This window comes from Panulirus ornatus, chromosome 4 (assembly GCF_036320965.1).
Source record: "Panulirus ornatus isolate Po-2019 chromosome 4, ASM3632096v1, whole genome shotgun sequence".
NCBI classification, from domain to species: Eukaryota; Metazoa; Arthropoda; class Malacostraca; order Decapoda; family Palinuridae; genus Panulirus; species Panulirus ornatus.
In genome coordinates, this window is record NC_092227.1 from 66,775,572 (window position 1) to 66,795,906 (window position 20,335).

A 20,335-nucleotide genomic window follows, 5' to 3' on the forward strand; every position below is an offset into this window, starting at 1 on the left:
AAAATTCGTGTATTTACTCGAGTAATTAGCATATTTATATAATTATAATTAGTATTAAGTATGTAATTAAGATGTTCTGGAAGGAGGTAAATAAAGTGCGTAAGACAAGGGAGCAAATGGGAACTTCAGTGAAGGGCGCAAATGGGGAGGTGATAACAAGTAGTGGTGATGTGAGAAGGAGATGGAGTGAGTATTTTGAAGGTTTGTTGAATGTGTTTGATGATAGAGTGGCAGATATAGGGTGTTTTGGTCGAGGTGGTGTGCAAAGTGAGAGGGCTAGGGAAAATGATTTGGTAAACAGAGAAGAGGTAGTGAAAGCTTTGCGGAAGATGAAAGCCGGCAAGGCAGCAGGTTTGGATGGTATTGCAGTGGAATTTATTAAAAAAGGGGGTGACTGTTTTGTTGACTGGTTGGTAAGGTTATTTAATGTATGTATGACTCATGGTGAGGTGCCTGAGGATTGGCGGAATGCGTGCATAGTGCCATTGTACAAAGGCAAAGGGGATAAGAGTGAGTGCTCAAATTACAGAGGTATAAGTTTTTTGAGTATTCCTGGTAAATTATATGGAAGGGTATTGATTGAGAGGGTGAAGGCATGTACAGAGCATCAGATTGGGGAAGAGCAGTGTGGTTTCAGAAGTGGTAGAGGATGTGTGGATCAGGTGTTTGCTTTGAAGAATGTATGTGAGAAATACTTAGAAAAGCAAATGGATTTGTATGTAGCATTTATGGATCTGGAGAAGGCATATGATAGAGTTGATAGAGATGCTCTGTGGAAGGTATTAAGAATATATGGTGTGGGAGGAAAGTTGTTAGAAGCAGTGAAAAGTTTTTATCGAGGATGTAAGGCATGTGTACGTGTAGGAAGAGAGGAAAGTGATTGGTTCTCAGTGAATGTAGGTTTGCGGCAGGGGTGTGTGATGTCTCCATGGTTGTTTAATTTGTTTATGGATGGGGTTGTTAGGGAGGTAAATGCTAGAGTTTTGGAAAGAGGGGCAAGTATGAAGTCTGTTGGGGATGAGAGAGCTTGGGAAGTGAGTCAGTTGTTGTTCGCTGATGATACAGCGCTGGTGGCTGATTCATGTGAGAAACTGCAGAAGCTGGTGACTGAGTTTGGTAAAGTGTGTGGAAGAAGAAAGTTAAGAGTAAATGTGAATAAGAGCAAGGTTATTAGGTACAGTAGGGTTGAGGGTCAAGTCAATTGGGAGGTGAGTTTGAATGGAGAAAAACTGGAGGAAGTGAAGTGTTTTAGATATCTGGGAGTGGATCTGGCAGCGGATGGAACCATGGAAGCGGAAGTGGATCATAGGGTGGGGGAGGGGGCGAAAATTCTGGGGGCCTTGAAGAATGTGTGGAAGTCGAGAACATTATCTCGGAAAGCAAAAATGGGTATGTTTGAAGGAATAGTGGTTCCAACAATGTTGTATGGTTGCGAGGCGTGGGCTATGGATAGAGTTGTGCGCAGGAGGATGGATGTACTGGAAATGAGATGTTTGAGGAAAATGTGTGGTGTGAGGTGGTTTGATCGAGTGAGTAACGTAAGGGTAAGAGAGATGTGTGGAAATAAAAAGAGCGTGGTTGAGAGAGCAGAAGAGGGTGTTTTGAAGTGGTTTGGGCACATGGAGAGGATGAGTGAGGAAAGATTGACCAAGAGGATATATGTGTCGGAGGTGGAGGGAGCAAGGAGAAGAGGGAGACCACATTGGAGGTGGAAAGATGGAGTGAAAAAGATTTTGTGTGATCGGGGCCTGAACATGCAGGAGGGTGAAAGGAGGGCAAGGAATAGAGTGAATTGGAGCGATGTGGTATACCGGGGTTGACGTGCTGTCAGTGGATTGTATCAAGGCATGTGAAGCGTCTGGGGTAAACCATGGAAAGCTGTGTAGGTATGTATATTTGCGTGTGTGGACGTATGTATATACATGTGTATGGGGGGGGGGGGTTGGGCCATTTCTTTCGTCTGTTTCCTTGCGCTACCTCGCAAACGCGGGAGACAGCGACAAAGTATAAAAAAAAAAAAATGTAATTAAGCGATTAATTTTATGAAATGCAGTCTTTTGAATCGATGTCCTAAATCACCATATAGAATACGACATATTCCCTGATTATCATTAAAATTTGAAGAAGTTGAAAATCTGAGCAAAATATTATCCAAGGCTTGGATTTTTCTTGATGTTTTTGAAAAAATATGTTTTCCTGAAATTTTCAGCATATATGTTTATACGTCTGCTGAATAAGAATCTGTGGTCAAAACCCTATAATTCGTGTAATTATTCGAGAAAGTAGCATATTGATATGATTATAATCAATATTAAGTATGTAATTAAGCGCTTGATTTTACGAAATGCAGTATTTTGACTCGATATCTTGAATCACCATATAGAATGCGACATATTCCTTGATTATCATTAAAATTTGAAGAAGTTGAAAATCTGAGGAAAATATTATCCTGGATATATATATATATATATATATATATATATATATATATATATATATATATATATATATATATATATATATATATTTTTTTTTTTATACTTTGTCGCTGTCTCCCGCATTTGCGAGGTAGCGCAAGGAAACAGACGAAAGAAATGACCCACCCCCCCCCCATACACATGTACATACACACGTCCACACACGCAAATATACATACCTACACAGCTTTCCATGGTTTACCCCAGACGCTTCACATGCCTTGATTCAATCCACTGACAGCACGTCAACCCCTGTATACCACATCGCTCCAATTCACTCTATTCCTTGCCCTCCTTTCACCCTCCTGCATGTTCAGGCCCCGATCACACAAAATCTTTTTCACTCCATCTTTCCACCTCCAATTTGGTCTCCCTCTTCTCCTCGTTCCCTCCACCTCCGACACGTATATCCTCTTGGTCAATCTTTCCTCACTCATTCTCTCCATGTGCCCAAACCATTTCAAAACACCCTCTTCTGCTCTCTCAACCACGCTCTTTTTATTTCCACACATCTCTCTTACCCTTACGTTACTTACTCGATCAAACCACCTCACACCACACATTGTCCTCAAACATCTCATTTCCAGCACATCCATCCTCCTGCGCACAACTCTATCCATAGCCCACGCCTCGCAACCATACAGCATTGTTGGAACCACTATTCCTTCAAACATACCCATTTTTGCTTTCCGAGATAATGTTCTCGACTTCCACACATTTTTCAAGGCTACCAAAATTTTCGCCCCCTCCCCCGAAAATATATATATATATATATATATATATATATATATATATATATATATATATATATATATATATATATTATCCCTGGGGATAGGGGAGAAAGAATACTTCCCACGTATTCCCTGCGTGTCGTAGAAGGCGACTAAAAGGGAAGGGAGCGGGGGGCTGGAAATCCTCCCCTCTCGTTTTTTTTTTTTTATTTTTTTTTTCCAAAAGAAGGAACAGAGAAGGGGGCCAGGTGAGGATATTCCCTCAAAGGCCCAGTCCTCTGTTCTTAGCGCTACCTCGCTAATGCGGGAAATGACGAATAGTATGAAAAAAAAAAAAAATATATATATATATATATATATATATGTGTGTATATATATGTATATATATATATATATATATATATATATATATATATATATATATATATAGATATATATATCCTTGGATTTTTCTTGATTTTTCTGAAAAAATAGATTTTCCTGAAATTTTCAACATACATGTTTTTAGGTCTGCTGATTAAGAATCTGTGGCCAAAACCTTAAAATTCGTGTAATTAGTCGAGTAATTAGGATATTGATATAATGATTAATATTAAGTATGTTATTAAGCACTTAATTTTACGAAATGAAGTCTTTTCACTCGATATTATTAATCACCATATAGAATTCGACATATTCCCAGATTTTCATTAAAAGCTGAAGAAGTTGAAAATCTGAACAAAATATTATCCAAGTAGCCTTGGATTTTTCTAGATTTTTTTCAAAACATAGATTTTTCTGAAAATTTCAGCATAGATACTTTTACGTCTGCTGAATAAGAGTCTCGTCAAAGCATTAAAATTCGTGTAATTTATCGAGTAAGTAGCTTATTGATATAATTATAATTAATATATAATTAAGCGCTTAATCTTACGAAATGCAATATTTTCACTCGATATCCTTAATCACCATATAGAATACGACATATTCGCAGATTTTCATTAAAATCTGAAGAAGTTGAAAATCTGAGCAAAATATTATCCAAGTTAGCCTTGGATTTTTCTTGATTTTTTTCAAAATATAGATTTTTCTGAAAATTTCAGCATGGATGCTTTACGTCTGCTGAATAAGAATCTGTTGTCAAAACCTCAAAATTCGTGTAATTAGTCGCGTAATTAGCGTATCAATATAATTATTATTGAAATTAAGTATGTTATTAAGCGCTTAATTTTAGGAAATGCAGTCTTTTGACTCGATATTGTTAATCACCATATAGAATTCGACATATTCCCAGATTTTCATTAAAATCTGAAGAATTTGAAAATATGAGCAAAATATCATCCAAGTAGCCTTGGATTTTTGCTTGATTTTTTTTTCAAAATACAGATTTTTCTGAAAATTTCAGCATAGATGCTTTACGTCTGCTGAATAAGAATCTGTGGTCCAAACCTTAAAATTCGTGTAATTAGTCGAGGAATTAGCATATTGATATAATCATAATTAATATTAAGTATGTAATTGAGCGCCTAATTTTACGAAATGCAGTATTTTGACTCGATATCCTTAATCACCGTATAGAATACGACATATTTGCTGATTATAATTAAAATCTGAAGAAGTTGAAACCTGAGCAAAATATTGGCCTTGGGTTTTCCTTGATTTTTTTTTTTTGAAAAAATAGGTTTTCCTGAAATTTTCAACATAGATGTTTATCCGTCTGTTGAATAAGAATCTGTGGTCAAAACCCTATGATTCGTGTAATTAGTCGAGTAGTTAGCATATTAATGTTATTATATTCAGTATTAAGTATGTGATTATGCGCTTAATTTTACGAAATGCAGTATTTAGACTCGATATCTTGAATCTCCATATAGATTACGACATATTCCCTGATTATCTTTAAAATATGAAGATGTTGAAAATCTGAGCAAAATATTATCATGATTTTTTTTGAATGAATAGATTTTCCTGAAATTTTCAGCATACATGTTTTTAGGTCTGCTGATTAAGAATCTGTTTCCAAAACCTTAAAATTCGTGTAATTAGTCGAGTAATTAGGATATTGATATAATAATTAATATTAAGTATGTTATTAAGCGCTTAATTTTACGAAATGCAGTCTTTTCACTCGATATTATTAATCACCATATAGAATTCGACGTATTCCCGGATTTTCATTAAAAGCTGAAGAAGTTGAAAATCTGAACAAAATATTATCCAAGTAGCCTTGGATTTTTTTTAGATTTTTTCAAAACATAGATTTTTCTGAAAAATTTAGCATAGATGCTTTTACGTCTGCTGATTAAGAATCTCGTCAAAACCTTAAAATTCTTGTAATTAGTCGAGTAAGTAGCTTATTGATATAATTATGATTAATATTAAGTATGTAATTAAGCGCTTAATCTTACGAAATGCAATATTTTCACTCGATATCCTTAATCACTATATAGAATACGACATATTCGGCGATTTTCATTAAAATCTGAATAAGTTGAAAATCTGAGCAAAATATTGGCCTTGGATTTTTCATGATTTTTTTCAAAATATAGATTTTTCTGAAAATTTCAGCGTAGATGCTTTTACGTCTGCTGAATAAAAATCTGTGGTCAAAACCTTAAAATTCATGTTATTAGTCGAGTATTTAGCATATTAATATAATTATAAATAATATTAAGTATATAATTAAGCGCTTAATTTTATGAAATGCAGTCTTTTGACTCGATATCCTTAATCACCATATAGAATGCGACATATTCCCTGATTATCATTAAAATCTGAAGAAGTTGAAAATCTGAGCAAAATATTATCCTAGGCTATAGCCTTGGGTTTTTCTTGATTTTTTTGAAAAAATAAGTTTTCCTGAAATTTCCAGCATAGATGTTTATACGTCTGCTGAATAAGAATCTGTGGTCAAAACCTTAAAATTCGTGTAATTAGTCGAGTAATTAGCATATCAATATAATTGATTAATATTAAGTATGTTATTAAGCGCTTAAATTTACGAAATGCAGTCTTTTGACTCGATATTATTAATCACCATATAGAATTCGACATATTCCGAGATTTTCATTAAAATCTGAAGAAGTTGAAAATCTGAAAAAAATATTATCCAAGTAGCCTTGGATGTTTCTAGATTTTTTCAAAACATAGATTTTCTGAAAATTTCTGCATAGGTGCTTTTACGGCTGCTGAATAAAAATCTGGTCAAAACCTTAAAATTCGTGTAATTAGTCGAGTAACTAGCTTATTGATATAATTATAATTAATATTAAGTATGTAATTAAGCGCTTAATGTTACGAAATGCAGTATTTTCACTCGCCATCCGTAATTACCATATAGAATACGACATATTCGCAGATTTTCATTGAAATCTGAAGAAGTTGAAAATCTGAGCAAAATATCCAAGTAGCCTTGGATTTTTCTTTATTTTTTTCAAAATACAGATTTTTCTGAAAATTTCAGTATCGATGCTTTCACATCTGCTGAATAAGAATCTGTGGTCAAAACCTCAAAATTCGTGTAATTAGTCGCGTAATTAGCATATCAATATAATTATTAATATTAAGTTATTAAGCGCTTAATTTTACGAAATGCAGTCTTTTGGCTCGATATTATTAATCGCCATATTGAATGCGACATATTCCCAGATTTTCATTAAAATCTGAAGTTGAAAATCTGAGCAAAATATTATCCAAGTAGCCTTGGATTTTTCTTGATTTTTTTTGAAAGAACAGATTTTTCTGAAAATTTCAGCATAGATGCTTTCACGTCTGCTGAATAAGAATCTGTGGTCAAAACCTTAAAATTCGTGTATTTAGTCGAGTAATTAGCATATTTATATAATTATAATTAATATTAAGTATGTAATTAAGCGCTTAATTTTATTAAATGCAGTCTTTTGAATCGAGGTCTTTAATCACCATATTGAATACGACATATTCAATGATTATCATTAAAATCTGAAGAAGTTGAAAATCTGAGCAAAATATTATCCAATGCTATACATATACTATAGCCTTGGATTTTTCTTGATGTTTTTGAAAAAATATGTTTTCCTGAAATTTTCAGCATAGATGTTTATACGTCTGCTGAATAAGAATCTGTGGTCAAAACCTTAAAATTCGTGTAATTAGTCGAGAAAGTAGCATATTAATATAATTATAATCAATATTAAGTATGTAATTAAGCACTTAATTTTATGAAATGCAGTATTTTGACTCGATATCTTGAATCACCATATAGAGTACGACATACTCCTTGATTATCATTAAAATCTGAAGTTGAAAATGTGAGCAAAATATTATCTACGATATATATATATATATATATATATATATATATATATATATATATATATATATATATATATATATATATATATCCTTGGATTTTTCTTGATTTTTCTGAAAAAATAGATTTTCCTGAAATTTTCAGCATACATGTCTTTAGGTCTGCTGATTAAGAATCTGTGGCCAAAACCTTAAAATTCGTGTAATTAGTCGAGTAATTAGGATATTTATATAATTAATATTAAGTATGTTATTAAGCGCTTAATTTTATGAAATGCAGTCTTTTCACTCGATATTATTAATCACCATATAGAATTCGACATATTCCCAGATTTTCATTAAAAGCTGAAGAAGTTGAAAATCTGAACAAAATATTATCCAAGTAGCCTTGGATTTTTCTAGATTTTTTCAAAACATAGATTTTGCTGAAAATTTCAACATAGATGTTTTTACGTTTTCTGAATAAGAATCTCGTCAGAACCTTAAAATTCGTGTTATTAGTCGCGTAAGTAGCTTATTGATGTAATTATAATTAATATTAAGTATGTAATTAAGCGCTTAATTTTACGAAATGCAGTATTTTGACTCGATATCTTGAATCACCATATAGAATACGAGATATTCCCTGATTATCATTAAAATCTGAAGAAGCTGAAAATCTGAGTAAAATATTTTTCTTAATTTTTTGAAAAAGAGATTTTTCTGAAAATTTCAGCATAGATGTTTTTACGTCTGCTGAATAAGAATCTGTGGTCAAAACCTAAAAATTCGTGTAATTAGTCGAGTAATTAGCATATCAATATAATTATAATTTATATTAGTATGTAATTAAGCGCCTAATTTTACGAAATGCAGTCTTTTGACTCGATATCCTTAATCACCATATAGAATACGACATATTCCCAGATTATCATTAAAATCTGAAGAAGTTGAAAATCTGAGCCAAATATTATCCAAAGTAATCTTGGATTTTTCTTAATTTTTTTTCAAAATATAGATTTTTCTTAATTTTCTTCAAAATATAGATTTTTCTGAAATTTTCAACATAGATGTTTTTCCGTATGCTGAATAAGAATCTGTGGTCAAAACCTTAAAATTCGTGTAAGTAGTTTAGTATGTAGCATATTAATATAATCATAATTGAAATTAAGTATGTAATTAAGCGCTTTATGTTACGAAATGCAGTCTTTTGACTCGATATCATTAATCACCATATTGAATTCGACATATTCCCAGATTTTCATTAAAATCTGAAAAAGTTGAAAATCTGAGCAAAATATTATCCAAGTAGTCTTGGATTTTTCTTGATTTTTTTAAAACAGATTTTTTCTGAAATTTTCAGCATAGATGCTTTTACGTCTGCTGAATAAGAATTTGTTGTCAAAACATGAAATTCGTGTAATTAGTAGAGTAATTCGCATAATATGATTATAATATTAAGTATGTAATTAAGCGCTTAATTTTACGAAATGCAGTCTTTTGACTTGATATCCTTAATCACCATATAGAATACGACATATTCCCAGATTTTCATTAAAATCTGAAGAAGTTGAAAATATGGGCAAAATATTGTTTTGGATGTTTCGTGATTTTTTTGAAAAAATAGATTTTCCTGAAGTTTTCAGCATAGATGTTTTTAAGTCTACCGAATAAGAGTGGTCACAACCGTAAGCTTCGTGTAATTAGTCGAGTAATTAGCATATTAATATAATTATGGTTAATATTAAGTATGTAATTAAGCGCTTAATTTTACGAAATTTAGCATTTTGACTCGATATCCTTAATCACCATATAGAATACGACGTATTTCCAGAATTTCATTAACATCTGAAGAAGTTGAAAATCTGATCAAAATATTATCCAAGGTCTTGGATTTTTCTTGAATTTTTTGAAAAAATAGATTTTTCTGAAATTTTCAGCATAGATGTTTTAACGTCTCATGAATAAGAATCTGTGGTCAAAACTTAAAATTCGTGTAATTAGTCGTGTAATTAGCATATTAATATTATAATTAATATTAAGTACGTAATTAAGCTTTTAATGTTACGAAATGCAGTCTTTTGACTTGATATCCTTAATCACCATATAGAATACGACATATTCCCAGATTTTCATTAAAATCTGAAGGCGCTGAAAATCCACAAAATATTTTACATAATTAATATTAATTATAATTATATTGATATGCTAGTTACTCGACTAATTAGACGAATATTAAGGTTTTGACAACAGATTCTTATTCAGGAGACGTAAAAACATCTACGCTGAAAATTTCAGAAAAATCTTTTTTTGAAGAAATAAATTTTTCTTAAATTTTCAGCATAAATGTTTTTACGTCTCATGAATAAGAATCTGTTGTCAAAACCTTAATATTCGTGTAATTAGTTAAGTAATTAGCATATTAATATAATTATAATTAATATTATGTAATTAAGCTCTTAATTTTACTAAATGCAGTCTTTTGACTTGATATCCTTAATCACCATATAGAATACGATGTATTCCCAGATTTTCATTAAAATCTGACGAGGTTGAAAATTTGAGCAAAATACTTTACAAGCCTTGGATTTTTCTTGATTTTTTTTTGAAAAAATACATTTTCCTGAAATTTTCAACATAGATATTTTTACGCGTGCTGAATAAGAATCTCTGGTTAAAACCTTAAGATTCGTGTCATTAGTCGAGTAATTAGCATATTAATATAATCATAATTGGTATTAAGTATGTAATTAAGCGCTTAACTTTACGAAATGCAGTCTTTTGACTTGACATCATTAATCACTATATAGAATACCACATATTCCCAGATCTTCATTAAAATCTGGAGAAGTTGAAAATCTGAGCAAAATATCCTTGGATTTTTCTAGATCTTTTTGAAAAATAGATTTTCCTGAAATTTTCATCATAGATGTTTTTACGTCTGCTGAATAAGAATCTGGTCAAAACCTTAAAATTCGTGTAATTAGTCGAGTAATTAGCATATGTATATAATTATAATTAATATTAAGTATGTAATGAAGGTCTTAATTTTACGAAATGGAGTCTTTTGACTCGATATCCGTAATCACCATCTGGAATTCGACTTATTCCCAGATTTTCATTAAAATCTGAAGAAGTTGAGAATTTGAGCAAAATATTATTCTTGGATTTTTCTTAATTTTTTTGAAAACAGATTTTCCTGATAATATCTGCATAGATGCTTTTACATCTGCTGAATAAGAATCTGTGGTCAAAACCTTGAAATTCGTGTAATTAGTCGAGTAATTAGCATATTAATATGATGATAATTAATATTAAGTATGTAATTAAGCGCTTACTTTTACGAAATGCTGTATTTTGACTCGATATCCTTAATCACCACATAGAGAATGACATATTCCCAGATTTTCATTAAAATCTGAAGAAGCTGAAAATCTGAGCAAAATATTATCCTTGCCTTGGATTTTTCTTGATTTTTTTAAAACATAATTTTTTCTGAAAATTTCAGCATAGATGCTTTTAACGTCTGCTGAATAGGAATCTGTCGTCAAAACCTCAAAATTCGTGTAATTAGTCGAGTAATTAGCATAATATAATTATAATTAATATTAAGTATGTAATTAAAAGCTTAATTTTACGAAATGCTGTCTTTTGACTCGATATCCTTAATCACCATATAGAAAACGACATATTCCCAGATTTTCATTAAAATTTGAAAAAGTTGAAAATCTAAGCAAAATATTATCCCAGGGTATAGTACAGCATTGGATTTTTCTTGATTTTTTTGAAAACATAAATTTTTCTGAAAATTTCAGCATATATGCTTTTAAGTCTGCTGAATAAGAATCTGTGGTCAAAACTTTAAAATTCGTGTAATTAGTCGAGTAATTAGCATATTAATAAAATTATAATTAATATTAAGTATGTAATTAAGCACTTAACTTTACGAAATGCAGTATTTTGACTCTATATCCTTAATCACCATATAGAATACGACATATTCCCAGATTTTCATTAAAATTTGAAGTTGAAAATCTGAGCAAAATGTTATCCAAGGCTTGGATTTTTCTTGATTTTTTGAAAACATAGATTTTTCTGAAAATTTCAGCATAGATGCTTTTACGTCTGCTAAATAAGAATCTGTGGTCAAAACCTTAAAATTCGTGTAATTAGTCGAGTAATTAGCATATTAATATAATTATGATTAATATGGAGTATGTAATTAAGCGCTTAATTTTGCGAAATGCAGTCTTTTGACTCGATATCATTAATCACCATATGGAATTGAAAGATTTCTATGCTTCAAATGATCATGGAAAATATATCATAATGCTCTCAGTGACTGATAGATACCCGGTAAATACAAATCAAGTGGTGAGATAATACGTCTTCGTTTAATAACTTGATTAAAGGTCTTGAAGACAATTAATCCATATTTCTATCCCAGATTTTTATTCAGCATAAAAAATATTCTTTATAATGAGGTTTAAAGGATATAGATTCTATAAGAAAAATGAAAAAAATTACATGTAATATTTCAAGATATTTTTCAGCTAAAAACTTTTTGTTTGAAAACTTGTTTGAAAACTGAAACTTGGCATATTCAAACACTTCTATGCTTACAATAATTATGGAAAATATATCATAATGCTCTCAGTTACTGATAGATACTCAGTAAATACAAGTGGTCAGATAATATTTTAAAAATGTCTTTGTTTAACAACTTAATTGAAGGTCATGAAGACGATTAAACTATATTCTAACCCCAGATTTGTATTCAGCATGAAAAATACTATATATAATGTAGTTTTAAAGGAAATGTATTTTTTGAGGAAAATGCGAAAAATTGCTGGTTCAGGATATTTTTCAGCTCAAAAAACTTTTTATTTCAAAATTGAAACTTAGCATATTCAAACACTTTTATGCTTCAAGTAATCATGGAAAATATATCATAATGCTCTGAGTGACTGGTAGATACACAGTAAATACAATGCAAGTGATCAGATAAAACTTTAAAAATGTCTTCATTTAACAACTTGGTTAAATGCCATAAAGACGGCCAAAGTATATTTTAACCCCAGGTAATAGTTCAGGGTATTTTTCAGCTCAAAAAACTTTTTATTTCAAAACTGAAACTTAGCATATTGAAACACTTCTTTGCTTGAAATATTCATGGAAAAATATATTGCTCTCAGTTACTGATAGATATCCAGTAAATACAAGTGGTCAGATAATACCTTAGAATTGTCTTCATTTAACAACTTTATTATAGGTCATGAAGACGATTAAACTATCTTATAACCCCAGATTTGAATTGAGCATGAAGAATACTATTTATGATGAAGTTTTAAAGGAAAGTTATTTTTCTGAGGAAAATACGAAAAATTGCAGATAATAGTTCAGGATATTTTTCAGCTGAAAAAACTTCTTATTTCAAAATTAAAACTTAGCATATTCAAAGACTCCTCTTCTTCAAATAATCATGTAAAATATATCATAATGCTCTCAGTTACCAATAGATATCCAGTAAATACAAGTGGTCAGATAATACCTTAAGAATGTCTTCATTTGACAATTAAAGGTCATGAAGACAGTTAAACTGTATTCTAACCCCAGTTTTGTATTGAACATGAAAAATACTATTTATAATGAAGTTTTAAAGGATATATATTTTTTTTGAGGAAAATACGAAAAATTGCAGATAATAATAGTTCAAGGTATTTTTCAGCTCAAAAAACTTTTTATTTAAAAACTGAAAATTAGGATATTCAAACACTTTTATGCTTGAAATAATCAAGGAAAATATATTATAATACTCTCAGTTACCGTTGGATACCCAGTAAATACAAGTGGTAAGATAATACTATAAAAATATCTTCATTTACAGCTTAAGGAAAGGTCATAATGATGATTAAACTGTATATTAACCCCAGAATTGTATTAAGCATGAAAAATACTACTTATAATGAGATTTTAAAGGAAATCTTATTTTTCTGAGGAAAATACGAAATATTGCACTGATATTGTATCTTTCAACTCAAAAAACTTTTTATATCAAAATTGAAACTTAGCATATTCAAACACTTCTATGCTTGAAATAATCATGGAAAATATATCATATCGCTCTCAGTTACCATTGGATACCCAATAAATGCAAGTGGTGAGATAGTACTATAAAAATATCTTCATTTACAACTTGCTGAAAGGTCATAACAGTGACTAAACTATATATTAACCCCAGAATTGTATTGAACATGAAAAATACTTGTCATTATGAGATCTTAAAAGAATTATATTTTTTCTGAGGAAAATACGAAAAATTGCACTTTATATTTTACAATGTTTTTCGGCTCAGATGATCATGGAAAATATATCATAATGCTCTCAGTTACTGATAGATACCCATTATATACAATGCAAGTGGTCAGATAATACTTTGAAAATATCTTCATTTAACAACTCAATTAAGAGTCATAAGGATGACCAAACTGTATTTTAACTCCAGATTTGTATTGAGCATGAAAAAATACTCCTTATGGTTTTAAAGGAAATCTATTTTTCTGAGCAAAATACGAAAAATTGCAGGGTATTTTCTACTGTAATCTTTACTAAAAAAAAATTTATCCCACCCACATTTCCTAAAACCCCCTTGCTCTTTACTTACCATGCATTCAGTCACTTCTATCACTTTATCAATGAACATTCTTACATACACTTTTCTCAGTATATTTAACAGACATTCCATATAATTGTTACATACATTCTTAGCACCTTTTCCTTTGAATAAGGGAACAATGATAGCTTTCACCCAATCCTCAGGCACAACCTTTTGTTTCCATGCTTAATTACATAATAGTCGCATCCACTCTATTACACTTTCTCCTCCATACTTTAGCATTTCAGCCATAATCCCATCCACTCCAGGTGGTTTTCCTACGTTCAGCCTCATTATAGCCCTTTTTACCTCCCTTCAAGCTATAAGCCTTTACACTTGTGTCCTTTTCCTTCCTTCTCCATACCCAATTTTGTAAGAACTGCTGCCTCACATTCTCCTACATTTATCACTTCTTCAAAATACTCTTTCCATCTCCCTTTCACTTTCTCCTTTTGATTCACCAATTCCATTTCCTTACTTCTCACAGTTATATTTACACTCTTACATCCATCACATTCCTTTTTCACCTTCCAGTAAGATTTTATATTTTCTCTGAACTTTCTTGAAATTCTTCATCTACTCTTTCTTTGCATTTCTCTTTTAGATTTTTAACATTCCAGTTACATATCTTATATTCTTTCCTTCTTCTTTGCTAAATTTGTAAGTTTTTTTTTCAAAGCTCCAATCACAGACAAAAGTCCACATCAAGGCCAGGCCTTGAAATATAGAGAGGATGATGAAAGGGGAAAAGAAGCAACAAGGGATAGTATATACAAATTTTAGAGGAAGTGAAAAACCTGTCCTTTAAAATATGCCAGGTCATAGGTATTGGGAAAGCAGTGAGAAAGTAGAGAGTTCCAAAACTTTGAGATGTAGGGAAACAAACAGTTATCAGAACAGCCCACTCTTGAGTTGCCAATGGCTACACTTTGACCATGTGATGCAGCTTGCCAAGCTTTGCATAGTCTAGCTGGTGATAGCACACAAGCAGCCAGCTCTCAAGAGGAAAACCCAAAGTAATATCTTCAGAAGAGGGAAAGTGAACCAACATTGCAGCATGGGGCAGGAGTCTGGAAGTTATCCTGGGAGAGTTTATAAGTCAGACAACTTTTGACTCGACTGTCAAGTAAGGATACAGAGCTAGAACTGTACCAGATGCGAGAACAGTACTCTGCACAAGGATGAATCAGTCCTTTGTATAAACATCTCAAGCCGTTCAGAAGAAAAGAAGTTTCGACATCTAAACAGGAGACCCAGTTTTGTAGAGGCAGACTCAGCATTTGCCGTAATGTTGGGTTTCTAAGAAAGAGTAGATGACACAGTAATACTAAGTATATTCATTGAGTCAAGAGGTGGAATTACAGAACTGCCTAAGAAAAGATGAGAATTTTGAGGAGTTTTGGATAGAGGGATGGGTAAAAATTGTATCTTTGAGGCATTAAACTTAACTAGACTTAATCTACTCCACTTAGATATCATGTCCAAATCTGAGTTTATTGAGGAAGCTGTGTTAAGATGAAATACAGATCAAGTCAGAGAAAAAGAAGCAGAATTGAAAGATATGGATGAATGCAGTGCTGAATTTTCAGCATATCAGTGCATTTAGTTTTTTGAAAAAGTTTAGGGGACAACTCAGAATCTTGGGGGACACCACTGTTGATAGAGAAAGGGGGGGAGGCTGATCCATCAACAACCACAGAGATGGATTAGCTGGATTGGAAGCTAGATATAAAGGAGCAAAATGAGGGAAGTAAGCCATAAAGAGGGAAGCTTAAGAGATGAAACCCCAATGCCACACCCTGTCAAAAGCTTTGGATATGTCAAGGGCATCTGCACTTGACTCCCCAAGGTCTTTCAAGGATGATAATCAAACATGAGTAAGATAGAAAAGAATATCACAAGTGGACTTTGCTTTACAGAAGCCATGCTGATGATTAGAGAGAATATGGGTTTCAAGGTATCTAAGGATATGGGAGATGAGGAGGGATTCAAAGACTTTGGAAATGGTAAATGTCAAAGCAATAAGACAATAGTCAGAGGGGTCAGAACAGTCTCCCCCCTTCTTAGGGATTGGATGTATCAATGCATGCTTCCAAGAAGGAAAAGTTTTGGTTTTTAAGCAGAAACGGAACAGATGAGTAAGCACAGATACAAATTCAGAGGCACTTTCTTTCAGTACACAGGGATGGATGCCATCAGGACCATAAACCTTACTTGTGTCCAGAGAGAGAAGTGCTATTTGGACAGTCCAAAAAGAGAAAATGGGAAGGGGCATTGGATTAGTAAGAAGAGCATCAAGGGGTGAAGAAATGATAGTCATCTAAGGTGGAGTTAGAGGAGAAACAGAAACAAAAGAGAATTGCTTTATCTATGGGAGAAACAGCTATAGTACTGTTATAACAGAAAGGGAAGGGAAGGTAGAGTGGATGACTAGGAGAGATTATCACACTTCTTTTGAATAAAGGATCACTTTGTCTGATGGATAAAATGCTTGCAATGAGTATGGGCAATGATGAAATCTGAATGGAAGTCAGAGGAAGGAGAGCTTTTCCAAGCCTGATATGCTTGATCCCTTGTCTGAATGGCCTCAAAACAGGAATGGTTGAACCATGGATTGGAAGAAGAGGTCATCTTGGAGGAAGAGGGGATCAATGCCTCTATTCTTGCAAGAATAACCTCTGCTATGCATCTGGTGGTGACAGAGGCATCACCATATAAGAGACTGTAATTTACCCAAGGAAAGTCAGAAAAGAAGTTATGTAAGTTATTCCTGTCAGCTTTGTTGAGGTGCCATTATTTATGCTTAGAGGGAGCTGCTGGAGGGGGAGGTCCTGTTGAAATGGACACATTTATGAGACTGTGATCAGATGAACGAATTGGGGTTGTGATTGTGTAGTTACAGCAAGATGGACTAGAGGCAAAAAACAGATCTAGAATATTATGAGAGGTCACAGTGGTCAGGAATATGGGAAGGGTGGATGACAACTTGCTCTAAATCATTGAGAATGGAGAATGTGAGGACCTCAATCCCTCCACCATCCATATGGGAGGTATTCTATCATTCCCTATGGTGAATATTGAAATAACTAGCAGATATCAGCTTACAGATGAGAGAATGCCAAAGTTTCATGGCAGGAGTTTAGATAGTCGAAGAAAGATATAAAATGTTTAGAATTAGGAGAGCAATAGGCAAAACAGGAAAGTGTGGTAGATAGGAGACTGACCTTGAGCCACATAACATCAAAGTTTGGGAACTCATGGTCCTTGATGTATGCAACAGGTGTGTTGATGTTGGAATAAGCACAAACACCACTTTTGAACCAGAATTGTAAGTGGAGATTATAGTTGGATATGAAAAAGGAACTGGTGAGAACATCATTGCACAACTGAGTCTTGGAGAGAAGTAAGATATTAGGAGAGGTGCTAGATAGATGATGTGCAGCAGAGGAGAGATTACTAAAGAGACTATGAATACTGGTATAGTTAACAGAAAAAGAGGAAGGTTTGATAGAGAAGGAATGGTCGTGGGAGGGGCCAGTGATGATACTGTCAGAGTCCTCCCTCTCATTGGTAGTAGAGTCAGGCGGAAACCCAGAAATTCTTAGAACCCCATGATGCTGGGGATTAGGGGCTATAGATTTGTTGGACTCAGTCATGATTATGCGTAAAAATGTTTAAATGGACAGGAGTTGGTAAGAGTACTTATGCAAAAGAAATGACCCCCAAAGAGAGAAATGGAGGTTTTTGAAAACTGAAAATGATATCTCGATAAGAGATTGTCTCATGAGCATTTTTTTCATGGTTTTCTTACTCTGCCATGCATTTGTCTTTTTTAGAAATACTTTCTCTCTACCATCTCTCTACCAACTCTTTTGGGTTGATATCAGCAATCCGTGAATTTTGAGCTGCTAGTAGCTGGTACTTACTGGACTGATGATGTCATTTCTCTAGTGGTCTCTGAATGACTAAGGACAGGCCTGAAACAAGGAAGCTGCCACAACAATGGTTGAGAGGATAGCATAGGGCAGAGAAGACCGGTGCTTCTTCCTTCGAAATACTGAGGGTTAGAGAGTCGTAGCTCTGAGTTGATGAGAGACTTCTTATAGAATGTCTTTTATACTCTCAGAACACTGCCTCATAAACAATTTTTAACTCTGTCCTTTACTGTGCATTGTTTTGGAAGAAATCTATCCAAAAGATGATTACTAAAGATTTATATTTTGGCAGGTCAGAGTTTTGTGTTACACCAAATTCGTAAAATGATTGGTTTGATCATGGCCATAAGTCGAGGACTGGCTGATGCCAACTTCATCACTGAAGCTTTAACTGAGAACTACGTTAATTTGCCTATTGCTCCAGCACTTGGTCTTGTGCTAGAGGAGCAACATTTTGATTATTATAACAAGAAATTTGGATCTGATGGTATTCATGAGGTATGTTATAGATTCCAACATCATTATTTTCTGAACTTTCTTTGAATTCCCGTTCAATGTCTGGGAATTAGAATGAATTCAATATGTTTATGTGCATAGGTGTACCTGGATTTATTTTAAGGCACTGTAGTTAAGAAATTTTATCAAGTCTAAACTTTAGTATTCTGCTGCATAGTAACAGTTGGTCGAAGCACATTTGTGATCTCCATAAAAGTCACCCGAGTTGTTCACAATGATATGATCTCTCTCACTTTTTCTGATCACCATATTTCACACATAAGAAAAGGCATAACATCCTGTAACCTCGTTATAGATAAATTTACATTGCAGCAGCAGAGAAAAAATGAGGAATGAGAAGAGATTTAGAGCTTTTCGAAATGGTAGTGATAACAACATTATGATAATTAGAAGGGTTAGAACAGTCATGATTCTTTGGGATAAGTTATAGCGGTACTTGTTTCCATTCACAAGGAAAAAATTTGTTTTTTTGAAGTGGAGCAGAAACATCATGGAAGCATAGGCTGAAGATGCAAAGCTCATTGCTTCAGAATATGAGGGAGGGATTCCATCTTACATTTGCTTGTATCCAGAAAGATATATTTCTTTGGATTTTATGAAAAGAGAGTATAAGTAAGGAAAGTGGACTCATAGGAATATTCTTGATCATGCGCAAAATTGTGATCCTTTACAATATATATATATATATATATATATATATATATATATATATATATATATATATATATATATGTATGAAGAATGTATGTGAGAAATACTTAGAAAAGCAAATGGATTTGTATGTAGCATTTATGGATCTGGAGAAGGCATATGATAGAGTTGATAGAGATGCTCTGTGGAAAGTATTAAGAATATATGGTGTGGGAGGCAAGTTGTTAGAAGCAGTGAAAAGTTTTTATCGAGGATGTAAGGCATGTGTATGTATAGGAAGAGAGGAAAGTGATGGGTTCTCAGTGAATGTAGGTTTGCGGCAGGGGTGTGTGATGTCTCCATGGTTGTTTAATTTGTTTATGGATGGGGTTGTTAGGGAGGTAAATGCAAGAGTTTTAGAAAGAGGGGCAAGTATGAAGTCTGTTGTGGATGAGAGAGCTTGGGAGGTGAGTCAGTTGTTGTTCGCTGATGATACAGCGCTGGTGGCTGATTCATGTGAGAAACTGCAAAAGCTGGTGACTGAGTTTGGTAAAGTGTGTGAAAGAAGAAAGTTAAGAGTAAATGTGAATAAGAGCAAGGTTATTAGGTACAGTAGGGTTGAGGGTCAAGTCAATTGGGAGGTAAGTTTGAATGGAGAAAAACTGGAGGAAGTAAAGTGTTTTAGATATATGGGAGTGGATCTGGCAGCAGATGGAACCATGGAAGTGGAAGTGGATCATAGGGTGGGGGAGGGGGTGAAAATCCTGGGAGCCTTGAAGAATGTGTGGAAGTCGAGAACATTATCTCGGAAAGCAAAAATGGGTATGTTTGAAAGAATAGTGGTTCCAACAATGTTGTATGGTTGCGAGGTGTGGGCTCTTGATAGAGTTGTGCGCAGGAGGATGGATGTGCTGGAAATGAGATGTTTGAGGACAATGTGTGGGGTGAGGTGGTTTGATCAAGTAAGTAACGTAAGGGTAAGAGAGATGTGTGGAAATAAAAAGAGCGTGGTTGAGAGAGCAGAAGAGGGTGTTTTGAAATGGTTTGGGCACATGGAGAGAATGAGTGAGGAAAGATTGACCAAGAGGATATATGTGTCGGAGGTGGAGGGAACGAGGAGAAGTGGGAGACCAAATTGGA

General features: G+C 33.2%; 1 protein-coding gene across 4 annotated transcripts in view; it reads left to right on the forward strand.

The window, feature by feature from the left end:
* The window catches only part of LOC139766950 (pseudouridylate synthase 1 homolog), a 150,477-nt gene that overhangs the window by 105,136 nt on the left and 25,006 nt on the right, over positions 1-20,335 (forward strand). For all 4 annotated transcript variants that reach the window (XM_071696021.1, XM_071696022.1, XM_071696020.1 and 1 more), the window contains exon 8: positions 18,342-18,547. In XM_071696021.1, coding sequence (XP_071552122.1) covers positions 18,342-18,547 — 206 coding nt within the window. The remainder of the gene's footprint in view (positions 1-18,341; positions 18,548-20,335) is intronic.